General features: G+C 49.8%; 1 protein-coding gene across 1 annotated transcript in view; it reads left to right on the top strand.

Moving 5' to 3' along the window:
* Positions 1–3,301: 3,301 nt before the first annotated feature.
* Positions 3,302–17,809, top strand: part of EDAR (ectodysplasin A receptor) — a gene marked incomplete at both ends in the record, with an annotated part of 30,769 nt that continues 16,261 nt past the window's right edge. Inside the window, 4 exons of the mRNA XM_080657016.1 lie at positions 3,302–3,352; positions 4,132–4,254; positions 4,496–4,677; positions 13,549–13,634. Of these exons, the coding sequence (XP_080513142.1) occupies positions 3,302–3,352; positions 4,132–4,254; positions 4,496–4,677; positions 13,549–13,634 (442 nt within the window). The remainder of the gene's footprint in view (positions 3,353–4,131; positions 4,255–4,495; positions 4,678–13,548; positions 13,635–17,809) is intronic.

The following is a 17,809-nucleotide window of genomic DNA, read 5'->3' on the forward strand; positions in this document are numbered from 1 at the left end:
GGTTTATATTTTTTACTATATTTTGCTAAATTTTGAAATTTTTGAATCATTCTTTCTTCAGATGATTATATATATACAAGTTTGGGTCTCTAGAGGGGGCTGGGAAGGAAGAAGAGTGAACCAAACTGTAGGGTCAGGACCTCAGCAGGCAATTGAGTGCGGGGACAGCCAGCAGGGCCATCCCTGCAGTGGCCAGTTCATGACCAGCTGCCTGAGACTGGCTCGTTCCTGGGCTAGGAGGTTTCATGCATCTGCTCCATGCTGCCCAGCAGTGCAGTGCCCATTGGAGCTGTGTGTAGCTTATGGGGAAGGCAGGGCCTGGGGAGTTGGAGCCTTGATCTCACACAATAACCAGATCCGGGCATTGGGAATGTGGCCAGTCTTCTGCACCATGAGTCATCCCACTGTTGCATCCCTGGAGCAGTCATGGTGCCTTCTTCCATCACGGTCCCCTAAGCTCGCAGCAATGGAGGTGTGCTGTCATAGGTTTGAGTGAATGGAACATGGAAGACCCGTGGGTGATAGCAGGCACCAGGTGCTGGCTGGGGAGGCAGTTGGTGTGGGTTTGCGTGAAGCAGTCACAGTCACAGCTTTGTAAGCCTCTTTCTTAGTTTCTCAGAGAGCTCAATGGTGAGGAAATGCAGGTCTCATCCTGCGTTTCAGTTTCTGTGGGAAACCTCACCGTTGGGGGTGTCAGAGGGGTTGGCCAGGAGCACCTGCGGCAGAGAGACACCCTTCTCCAGTAACCTCTTCACAGGCAGACTGGTCTCCGGATGCCTGGGAACTGCTCAGTGGATCCCTGCTGTTCCACAGAGTTCTCTGAGCAGCTGTTCATCTTTCACAGGAAAAAAGGTGTGTGCTTGTGCACAGTCGCTGCCCAGTCCCGGGCCGGCAGGGGCACCCCGGCCCCGGATATGTTCTCCCTCTGGGTTTGCAGAGGTCAGACAATCGTTGTCCAGAATTCCCTTGTTTAACAAAGAAAGTTAAGTTCCCAGTGAGGCTCCTGGTTAGAAAGGGAGGGGATTGGGGAGAGGAGGAGGAGCTGAGCTGCTTCTTCCCCGCTGGAAGGCGCGGAGCCCGAGGCATGACCACCAGCCCACTCACCTACCACGGGAGGCTACTTCCAGAGAGACCATGAAGGCCGGGCTCTGCTCCTGTGTCCTGGTGGGTCTGAAAAGCAGGAGGCAGAGCCATGCTCTCACCTGGGCCTTGGGGCAGCGGCCTCCTGGTTCTCGGCAGAGATAGTGGCCCTGGGGTCTGACCGCTCCTCAGTGGTTGAAACTACGTGTAGGAGCCACCGGTGCAGGCGAGCCCTGGGAGGCAGATACAGTGGGGAAACCATTGGACCTCATTGCCCGGGCAACAACGCCAGCGTCCTGCCCCGTCCCCAGCCGCTCGGCGCCTGCGTGTGAGCATGCTGCCCACAGGCCCGCCGTCTTTGTTGGGTTAATTTGCATACTCACTCCTGATTGGCTGTGGGTGTCATGGTGGTACAGTCAATTTACATATTTGTCTATAATTAGTATAAGATGGCTGAATAATATTCCACTGCGTACATGTTCCACAGCTTCTTTATCAACTTGCCTATTGATGAGCATTTGGGCTGCTTCCAGATCTTGGCTATCTACATTAATAAAAGAGAAATATGTAAATTGACCATACCTCCATGACACCCACCAGCCAATCAGGAGCAATTATGCAAATTAACCCAACAAAGATGGTGGGTTAATTTGCATATGCAGGCGCAGAACGAAGACTGAAGACTAAAGACTGAAGAGGCTTGGCTTCTCCACTGCGGCCAGAGCAAAGGCCTGGATCCCAGGTGCCGGAGGAAAACTGGTGCCAGCAGCCAGGGGAAGGAAGGCCTATTGCACGAATCTTCATGCAACAGGCCTCTAGTTGTAAATAACGCTGCAGTGAACATGGGGATGTATATATTCTTTCAAATTAATGTTTTGGGTTTCTTAGACTATATTCCCAGAAGTGGAATTGCTGGGTCAAAAGGCAGTTCCATTTTTAATTTTTTTATGAACCTCCCTCCACACTGTTTTCCACAGTGGTGGCACCCATTCTGCATCCCACCAGCAATGCATGAGGGCTCCCTTCCTCCACATCCTCTGCTTCTCCGGATTCTGCTGCTAAAGAGCTAATAACCCATATGGAATGCAAACCAGTTTGACATGCCCTCCTCCTTTCTCAAACTTAACTTCCTATTTCCAATAAATAATCTTTTGGCTGCTTTCCTCCCTAATGCCTTTAGGATATTGTATTGTAAAGACAGAGTTCAGGTGTTTTCTCCTAAAAAAAAAAAAAAATGTATTTCCCATTTATCATTTTCTGCTTTGTGTTCCTGTATAGTCATTTGGGGGTGGTATTTGGGGATTATGGGTTTCCATGACCAAATGGCTCACTGAGAACCAGGGGATCCATAGGATGACACATGGTCTGAGGCGGTGGGTGATTCTGAAGGTTCCTCACATAACTCAGCTGTTTTGTCACTAATTCATCCCCTCTGTCAAAGCAAGAAACAGTGACCCAGCATGTGGCAACTGGGGAATGTAGGTGCTCACATGAGCACAGTGTCTCCCTTTGTATAGTGGGCTCCTGGATACAAGTGCTTTGAGTTGGAAACACAGGTCTCCCATTCTGAAAGTGAAAAATAACACCTCCTCCTTCAAAGCAGTGCATCAGTTTAGTACTTGGGAGAAGCATCTGAGAATGAGCTGGCTTCCTCTGTCCATTAGCGGGTGACCTTAGGCAAGTCACTAGCCTCCTGGGCTTCAGTTGCCTCAACTGTAGAGTTAAGTGGTTGGACTGATAATTCTCTCAGTTTGACAGATGACCCATTCTTCACAGAGAGAGGGACGAACCTTACGAGGGGCTGGGAGAGCAGGAAGTCGGGTGGGGAGGGCTGTCTGATCCCTGAGACTGTCTCAGGGTCTCCCCTGCAGCCAGGGGATCAGCCCTAGCCTGGAGCATGCTCACCAGGGTCTTCAGACTCTCCAGCAGGTGAACACTGGTCAGTGCCGCTTCAGCCGTGGCGTGCAGTGTGCTCCGGTCCCACCTTTCTGGAGCTCTTTCCCGGAATGGGGTGAAGCTGGGAGGACAGTGGTGGAGTCAGTCCAAGGGCCTGACACTCAGCTTAAATCTGCCTTATCTTTGGGGCCTATCCGTTCCTCACTCTGGTTTTGGGAGGTCCCTCTGACCCAGTGGGATACAATGAAGGCAACTGGAGCAGCCTCAGACCCTGCAGGCACTGATGCTGATGAAGTATATCTTTCAGGTGAACCTGTGGGAGAGGATGGCCCACGTGGGAGACTACAGACAGATGCCCTGGCTCCCTGTCCTGGTGGTAAGTGGGTCAGGACACCTGCCTGCACTGCACAGCCTTGGCAGAGATTCCAGTGGGAGCCCGTTCCAAGCTGTGTCCTTCACCAGCCACACTTCCTCGGGCAGGTTCCTTGACCTCTTAAGCCTCAGTTTACATGGCTGTAAAATGGGAACAACAATAGCATCTTCTTCACTGAGTTCTTCTGAGGATGCAAAAAGGTAACTCCTGCAACACACTGAACAGTGCCCAGGGTTTAAACTAGACTTCCCTGGTTGGTGGCTTTCTTTATAGGATTTCATGGATAGAAATGTCCTTAAATGCTTATTTACATTGTGATATACACATGCCTGTGTGACAAGCCACATCTGTGGGCCATACAACTGAGAAAGATCCGAGCCTTTACCAGGAGCCCTCAGGGGATGAAAAGAGGTACCATGTGACTGAGAAACCTGCTACGCTAGAGGCTTGGGCCAGGAGCTGCCTCATTCTTGACTTTGGAAAGAATGGAAGAAAGGTTTCATGGGGGAAGAGAGTTTGGATCAGGCCCCCAAGGTGGGATGGGTGTGGGACAGGGGGAGGCAGGAGTGAGGCCAGACTGTGGAAGCAGAGTGGCCTGCCCAGTTTATCAGCTAAGTTCCTGGAAATGGGGCACTGAATGAGCACTAACAGACTGAGCGGGCTCCCACCACCAGCCCTTCCTCACCCGGCCTTGGGGCTGTCTAGGCACGGACCCTGAGTAACTGAGTAACTGTGTGTCTTCAAGGAGGCATGAAAACCAAATGACCCCTTTCTTGTGGCAGATGTCTCTGATGTGCTCAGCCAGAGCAGAATACAGCAACTGCGGCGAGAACGAGTACTACAACCAGACCACAGGGTTGTGCCATGAGTGTCCCCAGTGTGGGCCGGGGGAGGAGCCATACCTGGTAAGGCTCCCTGCCTGGCTGCCAGACCACAGCCCCCGGGGCCTTCATGGGGTATTGTCACCATACTTTCTGTTGCTCTGCATGTGGTCCCTAATACATCAGTGCCCAATGCACCCGGTGCACCCCTGTGCCTGATGGGCCTTGTGTGCCCATGCATGTGGTGTGCCCAAAGACTGCAGCTTTGGTACTGGCAGGTGTGACCCTGTACTCACCTGTGTCCTCTGTCCTCTTCCTTGGCCAGTCCTGTGGCTATGGCACCAAAGATGAGGATTATGGCTGCATTCCCTGCCCAGCAGAGAAGTTTTCCAAAGGAGGCTACCAGATATGCAGGCGCCACAAAGACTGCGAGGGCTTCTTCAGGGCCACTGTGCTGATGCCGGGGGACATGGAGAATGACGCTGAGTGTGGGCCTTGTCTCCCTGGGTAAGCATATGGGCGCTCCAAACCGCACCCCAGGACACGCTCTCAGAAACCCCTGCATGTCTCTGGGAGGCCCTCTGAGAACATGAGCACCTCAGGCTGCAGTGCAGCATCACTCCTGCTGTCTGCCCCATTCTACAAGGGGCGGCATGCAGAGAGGAGGGCACATATCTGGAATAAGGACCCATGGCACCTAGGTTGGTGAGTCCTGCCCCTTTCCCGAGCAGGCAGCTGGCCCAGGCTCAGTTTCTGTGTTCTTTAAGCCAAAATCAGTCAGATCTTCCGACTACTCAAATCAAACAAATTTGCTGATTACTTACAATGAGATAACACATGTGGGATGCTTTGGAAAAAAAACACTAAGATTCCATACAAGAGTATTACTTTTAGTATTCTGAGGACAACTAAAGATAAAAGCCACTGAGAGGAATATTTGAGTGTAATGTGCATATAATTCCACCACAATTCTGTTATGTATCAAAAGTCTTCACCAGAAAAAGCAAAGTGCAAATGCAGTTATCCTGAAAGAAGGATAAAAATCTTCCTTCACGCCGAAACCGGTTTGGCTCAGTGGATAGAGCCTCGGCCTGCGGACTGAAGGGTCCCGGGTTCGATTCCGGTCAAGGGCATGTACCTTGGTTGCGGGCACATCCCCAGTGGGAGCTGTGCAGGAGGCAGCTGATCGATGTTTCTCTCTCATCGATGTTTCTAGCTCTCTATCCCTCTCCCTTCCTCTCTGTAAAGTATCAATAAAATATATTTTTTAAAAAAAATCTTCCTTCACGTGGGCAGGACACATTAGCAAGTTCTCCTTTAGATGAGGGAGGTGCAGCCTAGACGCCCAGTAAACACAAGCCTCTGCAGTTGCTGCTGCCTCCCTCTGGTGGCCACACAGCATAATGCTTGCATGGGCTGCCTGGAAACTAAGAGTGGTGAGGCTGAAGGGTGATGGAGCTGGTGGGGGGGTGATGGAGCTGGCGAGGGTGCAGGCCATGGTGTTGGTCATGGAGGCAGCAGCATTCTGAATAGTACACTGTACTTCACAAACTGCTTGTTTACCTGTCATCTCACTGTGCTGAATTGAGAGGAGGAAGAAAATAAGAATACATTCAAATGAGAACACTGGCCATTAGTCTAAGAAATAGGAAGTACAAAAAAGGCAGAAAGTCACACCAATTTAGGAATAGACTGAAAGAGAATAACTGTTTAAAATGAGGAGATATTTTAAACTCGCAGAAATTAACCCTAATTCAAATTTGTTACTGAGAAGCATCCATTTCCATGGCTTCCACCACCATCTCTCTGCTGGTGATTTGCCCACCCCCCACCTCCAGTCTCCCTAGTTTTCTGTCATCAGTTCAGACCTACTTCTGAGTTACATACCTGCCTATCGAAACCCCACAGGGACAACCACGTCAATGTCCCTGACACAGAGGTTGATTCAAACATATTTTTCAAATGAATAAAGAAATCATGAGAACCTTATTCCAGAACCTTTTCAGGAAAAAAAACCAAAACACAGAAACAGGTAGCTATACCCAAAGAAGATGTTAATCTATTCTCTTAGAAAATATCTATAATAATAAAAGCGTAATATACTAATTAGACCAGACGTCCTTCCGGACAACCTTCCAGATGAAGCCACAGTGGTGGGAGCCGAGGCAGAGGCGGCCACCTCAGCGGTGGGGGGTCCAAGCCCCTTGCATGAATTTTGTGCATCGGGCGTCTAGTCCTATATAATAAAAGCCTAATATGCTAAGAGTCCGGTCGTCCAGTTGTCCGTTCAACCAATCAAAGCATAATATGCTAATGATAAGCTAAGGCTGCTCAACTGCTTGCTATGACATGCACTGACCACCAGGAAGCAGATGCTCCAACTGGTAGGTTCGCTTGCTACTGGGGTCCGGCCAATCGGGACTGAGTGGGACGGGCGACACACCCTGGAGCCCTCCCGTGGTCCCTCTCCAGCTGGCCAACCTCCCGCATCCCTCCCCAGCCCCGATCGTGTACCCGTGGGGTCCCTTAGCCTGGCCTGCACCCTCTCACAATCCAGGACCCCTCAGGGGATGTCGGAGAGCCAGTTTGGGCCCAATCCCACAGGCCAGGCTGAGGGACCCCACTGGTGCACAAATTTGTGCACCGGGCCTCTATTGATAAAATAAAAGTCCTTTCACTGGGTTTTCTTTAGTTTAGTTGCTGTGATCATTGTGTTGTGGGGGCTCCACCAGAGAGAAGTGTTAGAAGAAGTAGTCGAGCTCTTGCTGGTTTGACTCAGTGGATAGAGTGTCGGCCTGAGAACTGAAAGGTCCCGGGTTCAATTCTGGTCAAGGGCACATGCCCGGGTTGCTGGCTCAATCCTCAGTAGGGGGTGTGAAGGAGGCAGCTGATCCATGATTCTCTCTCATCATTGATGTTTCTATCTCTCTCTCCCTCTCCCTTCCTCTCTGAAATCAATAAAAATATATTTTTTAAAAAAAAGAAGATGAAGAAGCAGTCGATCCATCCCACCCAGTGGGTCACACGTCTGTGGAGGGCCTGCAGACACTGGGCTTGAAGGAGAGAGATCAGAAGGACCTTGACTTTAGATGGCTAGAATCAGTCTCTGGTAACTTATAGTTCCCGGGACTTTTCTCTTGATTGCTTTTAATTGCTGCGGGTACATAATTCATGAAAGAAATGCAGAGTTTCATGGATTAACTATAGACGTGCCAAGGAAAGCATGCTCCCCTTGCCATGCTCAGCCTTGGAAAGAAAATAACCTTTTTTGCAAAACCTCAACTTATTTTGAGAGCCTGTCAGTGTGAGAATCTGACCTGACATTGACAACCTAGCATTTATTTTAGTAAACCTTTAAATTAAGAGTCCACCAGGTAGATACTAGTGAGACAAAGAGGAAAGACGTTGTGCTTCTCTTTCCAGTGGAGGAGAAAGACAAGAAAACCTGTGATCACAGTGTGGGAGGCACACAGTGCTCAAGAAGTCCAGGAAGGGCCATTTCTGTGATTGGGGTCAGTTTGGGTCTTAGAAGACTTCTCAGGGTGATGCTGGGATGGGTGGAACAGAGTTGAGAAGTGCAGGTGCTCAGCCAAAGCCCAGAGGGTGAGTCGTCTGATAGGACATGGAGCTGCGTCCCTGAGCCAAGTGGAAGGCACACAGGTGGGTATGGAGAAACTAGACTCTGGAAAATGATGCTGAGGGCTCGCATATTTAGCTCGATGCTGATGCAGACGTATAAGCTGGTGTAGGGCATAATCAACCTTAGGATGACCCCCTTGGCAGCAGTGAAGATAAAAACTGTTGAGCAAGAAGAGATGGAAGCCTGGGGAACAGGGATGAGGTGGGAAGTTGTGAGGATCAGGGCAAGGCGAAAGCATTGGAAGTTGGAAGGAGAGGAAAAATTCAAGAGCTTGTTGGAAGACAGCAGAGACAGGAGTTGCAGACCGTGTGCATGTGGGATTTGAGGAAGGAGATTTTGAAGAGGATTCTCAGGTGTCTGTCTCAGCCAGCTGTGTGGACAGTGAGGCCATTTGGTAAGATGTGGACTACAGGAGGAAGAAGAATTTTGGTGGGGAGTTGGAGGAAAGATGGAGGAGGTATGTGTGGAATTTGAGGTTGTTGTTATATGCAGAACAATGTATCTAACACATAGGTAAATAAACAGCTCAGGCCACATCTGGAAGTCACCTACCCATTAGTGGTGTGGGAGTAACTGGTCCAAATAGGCTTCCCCATAAGGCAGCTCCATAGATGAGGAAGAGAAATGGATACAAGATGGAGCCTGACCCCGGAGCATTGCTGTCTGACCCTCTGTGGTTCAGACCCATAACGTCTGTGAGACTCAGCCAGACTTTATTCCGATGCTCTAAAAGGGGTAGTGAGTATGCACTCTGAGCAGTCTGTTTCATTCTTACTTAGACCCACAGAGACTTTCCTGTAGAAGGGACAAGTCCTGGGACCAGTGCAGTAAATGACCTGTCCCATGGGCAGGTGCTGGCTCGGTCACTAGAAAGGCTGCTCTGTGGCAATGAAGACAATTGGTTCGGTACCAATACATTTACCAGAAAGCAGTTTGACAGGGGAATGGTTGTGAGCTCCCTGCCTTTGGAAGGCTTCAAAGGTCGGACAGCCCTCTGTGGAATTAGCAGGGAGGCCAGCATCTGTTTACAAGGATCTTCCCAGCCTGAAATCTTGAGTGACTCCCTCCGTGCTCCATGAGAACAGTGACCTGCTTCCTCCACACTTTGTCTCCGGCACCAGGACAAGGTGAGGGGAGCACTGGCTGAGTGTGAAGGAGATTGTGCAACAGACACGCCTCAGTGCACCTCTCATTACTCCACGGAAGTGAAAATATAGTCAGTTTCCATTTTGGCTGTGCTGTGATATGACCTCAAATAAATCACTCCCTACCCCAAGGCCACAGAAACAGAGGGCCCCTACTTTATCTCAAGGCCTAACTTCCTCATCCTGGCTCTAATAAGCACAATGCTTTATCAGGGTGGGATCCCAAAGGCCTCCCTCCTCCTATTACATGCCCTAGGTTTTGAGACAAAATGAAGCTCTCAGGCTATGTCACAAAGGGAGTTTGGCAAGTTGGCGCCATCAGCTCCATGAAAGGCTGTTTTCATTCCCAAGTCCCCGTGGTCCCCAGGCTGCGGATGCAGACTGCCTCCTATTTGTCTTCCTGACACCGCAGGTTGCCTTGGCCTGCTCCCCCTTTGTGGTTTGGCAAGCACCATCTTCTCATTCTTTGCCATCTTTGCTGTATATCAGTATGTGGCCAAGACACTGGCTGAACAATGAGCAGTACATGGGGCTTTCCTGTTGAGAAAGACTTGTGTGGGAGGACCAGGGAATAAAACCTGAGAAAAGGAAGAGAGAAGAGGTGAAATTCCATAACCTCCCCCAAGGCATCAAGTTACCCATTGGAGAAACTCCTGCTGGCTAGCTTCCACACCACGTCCATTCCCTGCAAATAAGGCATTCTAGGATGTTTGGAAAACAGGGACAAAGGACACAGTAGTTGCTTCTACATACCAACATTGTAGAGGGCAAAGGGAGCATCAAAGAGCTCAGTGGCATGCATTACAAGCTAAGGAGCTCTAAGAAAAGGGAACCTTTGGAGAAAATCTACACACATAGAAGATTCTAGACTCGCAGGGGTGGGCAAACTTTTTGACTCGAGGGCCACAATGGGTTCTTAAACTGGACCGGAGGGCCGGAACAAAAGCATGGATGGAGTGTTTGTGTGAACTAATATAAATTCAAAGTAAAGGAGCGGAGGGGAGAGCAAGAGAACTGGATAGAACAGCCGGATCCGGCCCGCGGGCCGTATTTTGCCCATGGCTGTTCTAGAGCCACATTTAAACTGAGTCTTGTCTTGGGTTACCCACCTTAATCAACCCTTAAAGAAAAGCAGAAAGAAAAAAAAAAAAAGGTCCAGGGAAAAGTCTAAATAGAGATCAAAGAGTAGGAAATTAGACCTTCACAGAAAGACAAAGGGGCCTGATACTCTAGCTGGGCACAGCTCCCTAAATGAGCACCCAGCTTCAAGTTCATAGAAGCTAAACAATGAGTCTCCACTCCTCTCTGGCTGGGAATGAGAGATGTGGGGGTAAACTAAACACAAGGAGTTGAGGTTAGTCTTAAAGAGAAAAACCCAACTTTTAAAAATGTTCTGTGCAATATATGCTAGGAAATGTGTGACATATTTAACACTCATGATTTTATAATAACCTCCTGGAGCCAACATTTTTTAAAAATATTATAGCCCTTCCATATTGTTTCTTCAACTAAGCTGTTGAATACATTACACAGCTTGGTGCAGACACACAGCCAGGACAGGAGGTGTAGTGGCAGCCATCGGGGTGTCTGGGAGTCAGAGAGAGAGGACCACTCAGGATGGGAGCCGTCGGCCCACCCAAGGAGGTGCCTGTGTGCCCAGCAAAGACAGCTGACTGATCCCAGGTGGAGTTGCCCCTAGTGTGCACAGAGCGTAGTGTCCCCTGGGATCCACTGGGTGCCCAGTTCTAAGACCAGGTGTCCTACATTCACCCAGGTGGCTGTGGATCTTCATCCAAAATGGAGCTCAGCACCAGGCTATTAACCAGGATGGGCTTATCTGTGGTTCTGCTTTTGAAAATGAGGAAAAGTGTACAAAACGCCCTTGGACTTCTGTCAGTCTTAGCACTTTGAAATTCTATAGAGAAAAACTTGGTCTCATTCACTTCTCTTCCAATCAATACTTGCCTAACACCTTCCCTCCTCATCACCTAGCGCAAGGTACTAGGAATGTAGGCATGAAGAAGGCTGGCCCTGAGGGACTCCCAGGCCAGGAAGAGAGGCATTCACAATCTGGAGGAGAAGAATGCACTAGAGGTGGAAGTGAAAGGAGGAGCAACTAATAGTAGATTGGTTCCCTGCCACCAATCTAATGCCAACAGTAGTCCCCAATCTAGGGTGTGGTAAAAGGAGAAACTTTATTCTGGTAAACAGTTTGCAAAGCCCAGAGAAGCAGCCCCTAGTGAAAACCAAATTTGTGCTCCACTGAGATAAAGAGGAGGCCAGTTTTCATAAAGTCCCCATCATTGTCCCTGATTGGTCCATTTTTATGCAAATGAGGAATCCAAATTTGCACAGTCTGGTCCAAATAGCACAGTGATAATTGGTCAGCTTCACGTATTCTGATGGGTTTTATGTAGCAGCTCTGATTGGTTAGTAAAGATGCAAATAAGGTTATAGCTCTGTAATTTTATTTATTTTTTATTTTTTTTATATATATTTTATGATTTTTTACAGAAAGGAAGGGAGAGGGAGAGTTAGAAACACTGATGAGAGAGAAACATCAATCAGCTGCCTCCTGCACACCCCCCACTGGGGATGTGCCCTCAACCAAGGTACATGCCCTTGACCGGAATCGAACCTGGGACCCTTTAGTCCACAGGCCGACGCTCTATCCACTGAGCCAAACCAGTTAGGGCATAGCTCTGTAATTTTAAATGGACAGGGCAGGTCTCAGTCCACTGGTTGAAATACAATACCAGAAACTCCTTCATCAGGATGGACTCAACAGGCAGGAGCACGGGAGGAGACTGAAGGTTCAGTCTGCAGTTTTTCCCTGAAAGGCAGCCTATGTGAGAGGCCTTTGTCGGCAATGGCTGCCAGACTCTTGTTATGAATTTGGACCCGTTAACCATGAGGAGGCCTTCTTGGCAGATAGATTCCTTCTCAGGTTGCAGAGGCAACTCTGGGTCGGTATGTCAAAAAGCTGCGGGAGGACTGGCCTGGCCGACCTGAAGCCCAGAGACCGTCGCCCTGGTTAGGCCACGCCCCTCCTGGTGCAGACACGCCCCTCCTGGTGCAGACACGCCCCTCCTGGAGCCAGTGCGCAGGAGGCACCCATGGCTTCCTTCTTCCCCAGCACAGATGGCTTCTGGAGGGGACAAGGTGTGCATTTGAGAGAGGCTTTTTCCAGAGGTTTAATTGTGAACCTGGCTGTGCTGGCTTCTCTGAGGGATGTTTTGAAATTGGTTAATTAATGTTTTTAGATACACAGGAATCTGGGGCTAAAACGCTCTGAGGAAGGGCAGGTAATTATGATCATAATGTTACTGATAATGGTTCAGCTCCTAGCCGCTAGAGTCCGAAGACACCCCGCCCCACCCCGGCCCCCACGCCTCCCCGCCCTGAAGTCCTGCTCCATGCTACCACTTACCACTGCCATCAGCGGGGCCTAGGTGTGCATGGCCAATGAAAGAGATTTTAAAACAACCATGGAAGTATTCAACAGCGGAGAGGGATTTTTCATTTTTTGAAATTGTAGTAAGGGAGAACATGGGCACCAGCTCACTTTATTAATTGATTTCTCACAATGCAATAGCTGGCTCCATGATCATCGCTGAATGCATATTTATGGAAAACAAGCATACATCACGAGAAGTGCTAAAGCCTGCCTGCAGGTGGAAAGGAGGCTGAGTTGTGAGGCTGGGAGGGGAGGCCAGGAGGTGGAGGCCCAAGAGGTGTGGCCTGCAGAGAACCGCAGCCCATGGCGGCAGGCTCTGGGCAGGGTGTTCTTAGAGCCAGCATGGTCATGGGGCTGGTGTGTTGACATCAGGAAGCTCGAAAGACATCACTGTGAAGGCTTTGTCTTTTTCTTTAAATGTCACAACCCCAGCATGAATTTATATGGCTGTCTTCAGACAAGTGCTTCCTGAGGAGGAAGCAAATAAATTTCAGTTATGACCTGGCTGTACTTCAGGCTATCTCTAAAGCCCTCTGTGGTGACCACACTGGACATTGCTACAGCCATGTTGCCAGCCAGTGCCGCTCACTGGTGGTCAGCAAGTGTTCCCCGAGAGGTCCCAGTGTCACAGACAGAGACACATCTACGGGCATTCACTGAAGGAGTGCTCCTCCTCCAAAGGTGCCTGAATCTCTGGTTGGCAAGATACCCAAAGCGCTAACCAGAGCATGCACATGGTGGCGGGCATACACGTGGTGGCAGTGCATGCACATGGTGGCGGGCATGCACACGTTGGGCACACAGATGTTTAGATGGAAGATGTTGATGAAGATGGTGATGACATGTGCACACTAACAAACTCATCGGTGAAAGGAACCAAAAAGGGGAGGAGATTTTTATAAGACCCAAACTGGCCCAATATTGGGGGGAAATTCGTTTTAAGACAAGTTGAAAACCTCCAAGGAAACTCAGTGATCAAAATGGGCTGCTGCCTCAGCAGGGCTCCTGCTTCCCAGGCATCTGTCTCAGGCCTGATTCGGATCATGCTTTGGTCGTGGGTATGCCAAGTGGTCAGCATTTGCTTGTGGTAGTGCCCAGCTTACCTGTCTACTTTGTCTCATTTGCCCTCCCTGTAGCTACTACATATTGGAAAACAGACCCAGGAACATCTACGGCATGGTCTGCTATTCCTGCCTCCTGGCGCCCCCCAACACCAAGGAATGTGAGTGCACTTTGTCCTTCCATAAGAACGGTACTGGTTCAATATTGATGTCTTGTATTACATGGTGTGTTAGACAGAGGCCAGTCCTGGCACCTAAACAAGTTAAGTACAGTAAAGGCATAAACAAAAATGTTCCCATGGTCTAACCAATCAGAAAGCATGTCCATGAAAAAGGTTTGCTGTACCATGAGTCAGAGACTCAGGTTAGTAACCGTGGACAAGTGACCTTGAATAAATCTCATAACCTCTATGAGCCTCAGTTTTTTCATCTGTAATTTGGGGGTGCTAAAATCTGAATTATCCATGTCATGCAATTCTTGGATAAAACAATGAGACCACAGGTGCAAAGGTATTTTGCAAAGTACTACAAAGCTCTAGCCAGTTGTTAGTTCTCATACATAAGCTCTGCTTTCCCATCTGAGAAATGGGGAGATGCAGCCAGAGGGGCCATGTGGGGTGACATGGTGAATGCAGCCCTGCATGGGTCAGGCTCTCAAGTGTGGACATGAAAGTTACTCTCTCCACCTCGAGGTCTCCACTTCCCCTGCACAGGGCTCATGCTCAGGAATCAGAAGATGGGGCTAGAGGGTCAGTAATGAGGCCCAAACTCACAGAACTGCCATCACCAGCTCTAGCCAGCCCAGGAACTAGGTAAAACCTAGTCAGGACACCAATTTGCCAGCTGGCTGCCCAGGCCCCACCAGGCTCTGCCCTTCCTGAGCCTTGGTCAGTGGTTGAGAACTCCTTTGCCTCCCCCTGAGAAGCCTGCTTTGGTTTTGTTTGGCTGTGATTTACCTGGGCCCTTGCCAGGCAAGCTAATGCCCTTGGTAGCCCAAGTCAATGGATAGTGGATTACACACCCCATAGTAAAAGAGAACCTGGCATGAACCCCAGGGAAGCGTGTGACAGATGCACACGTGTGAGGGCTGGCGGAAGCCAGAGGTGCCGGCTGTGCAGGAGTGAGCCCTGGACTGCACAGCCCGAATCTGCCTGGGCTCTCCGCCATCCCAGGTGCTTCCCTGTCCTGTGCGCTTCCATCCTTAAAGAGATGACGGCTTCTGTGAAGTGTGGGGCTGAGATTCTCCCAGGAGCCCCGGGCTGCAGTCACCCAGCCCCGCTTTAGCATGCTCGGGTGGGGCTGAGAATGCAGGCTCACGTTCTCCAGGGGCTGCCCGGACCCCACGGAGAGCCCTGATGTGCGTTATGGACCCTGATCTGGAACTTCAGGGCCTGAGTTTAAATTCCTGTTTCCTCATCTGCCAAAGATACCCACCTCCCCAGCTGTTGTGCAGCTGGACTGAGCTACAATGCTGGTTACTGTGCCGTGGCCCATCCAAATACCCTCAGGAGGAGTGGCAAAGCACCACACAGTTATTGTTAAAATGGGGGGAAAAATAAACCTAGTTTCCAGCACCATCAAGTAGTAAGAAGGAGGCCAGAGGATTGCCACTGGTCACCATCGGTCCTGCCTTTGGGCCATCATCATCTTCAGGCAAACAGACATGCATGGAGCTTTGGACAGAGCCTGGTTGGGCCTCAGGGTCTGTAACTGCCAGGGAGCCATGAACTCCCTGGTTTCCGTTTTCCCTCCTGAATAACAAGTATAAGTGATGGCTCTTACATAAACCACATGCGTGTGGAAGGGATGCCCCCAGGTATTGAAGAGCTTTGAAACCTCTCCTGTTTGCGACTTGCCCATCAGGAAAGCTTCAAGCCTTTCTTCCAGAAGCTTCCACCACAGTGAACAAGCACTACCTTCCTTCCACACCCCTAGTCCCATCACTGTTTGTCCTGGAAGTGAGAGAAGACAGTTATTTTTCAGTTACTTCAAAGAACAAGACCCACTTGGTGCAACCAAAGCTTTCGGGTTTTGTTGTTTTCCTTGCACGGGCCTGAGGACTGCCTCGGAAAGGACCCATGCTGTGATGGCATGGGCGTGGTTCGGTGCAAAAGGAAGAAAGGGAGTGGCATCAGATTTGGGATTCGTTCTGAGTTTCCACTCTTGGGGCAGTTACCTAACTTTGTACTTCAGTTTCCCCATCTGTTACATGGGGATCATCTTCTCAGAAGATTGTTGGGAGGAGGAGATGACATGTCAGGTGTGTGTGAGCTCCCCTCCATGGGCGGCACTTACCATGGGGTAAGCTTCAGTCTCATGGGTGAGCACCAACCAGGCCCCGGCAGCTCCACCTCATACAGCTGACCTTCTCTGCATTGTCGGTTCGCCTGGGATACGGAGAGCAAGAACCCCTCCCGCACAGAGTGCTGGAGGAATCGGTGAGAGAGTGGTGGGTCTGGCACCCAGCAATTGTTCCCTGGTCGTCGTCACCATTTTTATGACCACTTGTCAGTGGTCAAGTCCACTCTGCCATCAGAGAACTGTGTTTCCCTCCAGATGCCATCTGTGATGCCAATGTGAAGCTTTGACCTCCCCAAATGCCAGTTTCTAGCTGTTTCCAAAGCAGTGTTTCTCAAACTCAAATGTGCACACCCCTTGTTACCGGTCCAAAATCCATGTGCCCACACTGCAAAAGGCCAGTGTTCAAAACAGCAGAGTTGGAGTAAGGAAAGTTGTATTGATTGAGAAGGTGCCTAGTCAAGCAGATGGTTCTTCAAATCCATCTTCCAAGAGCCCAGAATTCAGGTGTCTTTTATGTCAACAGAAGCGAGAATGGAAGGGACAAGAGATGATTGATCACCAAAGGCATCTGACCACCAATAGGGATCCAAGGAAGAGTGTGAAATCTCGAAATCTCTTTGTTCCGGGTTACCATCTCTGTACACATTTCCTCACCTCACTGGGGAGAGGCACCCCCTGACAAGATGCTGTTTCTCCAAAAAATGTAGCCCCAAGAAGAATTCCTCTAATAATGAGCACATTTGTAGCAGGAGCTGGTAGCCTGAAGGCCATGGGAGAAATGCAAGCTGGACCAGAGGTAGAGTCCGAGAAAGCGAACATGTCAGTCTGTCACACCATCCCCGGGGTCCGTTTAGGGAACAGGTCCTGCCTCAGAGGATGGGCTCCAAGACTGCCCTCCCAGCAAGCTCCTGGGCCCCACTGGAGCAGCCACGTTCTAATGACTCTGCCCGTTGTTCCAGCAGCTGCCAGTAGGGGATGCTGAGCCAGTGAAACAGCCTCAGGCCCCTCATGACAGCTTTAAGAATCAACAAATTCCTAAAAAACCCAAGCTGTTTGCCATATCTAGAGAATGCCAGCCATCTCTACTAGTATACTCATCAGCACATTTATAAATAGCGTGGATTAACAAACCTCAAAGGTTCTTAGTAAACTCTGTCATGACATTGAACAGAGATATGCTGACATTAAGCCACATGCTCACGATTTCAGACTCCTCCTGAGGAGGTGAGTGTACTCCCTACAGAGCCCACCTGCCTGTACCAATGTCCACAGTCAGTGCTGCCTCACACTCAGACTCCATTTTCTTTCGTTTGCATAAAGACCTTGTGTAGATATTTCTGTCTGCTTTCTGGGATACAGTTTCCAACAACCTTCCCTTACCCCTATCATAAAATATCTCATCTTTGCTTATTCAAAGCTAGACTCCAAACATGATGGAGCATAAGATGAGTTAGTAGTTGACCACTTATCAGAAACAACACTGGCAAACATTTTCATCAATGATCCATTCCAAGGAGGCCAAGTGACCTGGAAAGACACAGCATGTGTTGGAGCAAAGGGAAACCTCCCAGGCACCACATGTTTTTATTAGTGCTGAGCTAATCCTCATTAGACCACAGCAGGACCTGGGCAGGGGAACGTCCTGTGCAGGTCCTGTGGCGATGGTGTGCTTGCCCGAGGGCACCCGCCCCCAGAGGAGAACTCTAGTTCTGCTCACTTTCCCTGTTATCCTTGGATGTGCTCAGAACACAGCAGCCAAGGCTGTTCAGTTGGTACCAGATGGAGTTCACTTTGGGGGAAAATGTCTAGAAAATCAAGGTGGAGACATCGACCAAGGGCAGGCCTGGCAGGTGTAGCGAAGTGCGCGTTATTGACTCGCAGTAGCCTGCGTCCATTGTCCGCTGATGTTTACGTGTGACCGGCCCTGCCAGTCAGATGCAAAGGCATTCCATAAGTCAGCATGCTGCTAGACTGCTCTCATTGTCCCTCTCTGGGCCACAGGCTGGGCATATTGTGTCCCCAACCCCCACCTCAG

Source organism: Plecotus auritus (assembly GCF_963455305.1).
Source record: "Plecotus auritus genome assembly, chromosome: 2".
In the NCBI taxonomy this organism is placed as follows: Eukaryota; Metazoa; Chordata; class Mammalia; order Chiroptera; family Vespertilionidae; genus Plecotus; species Plecotus auritus.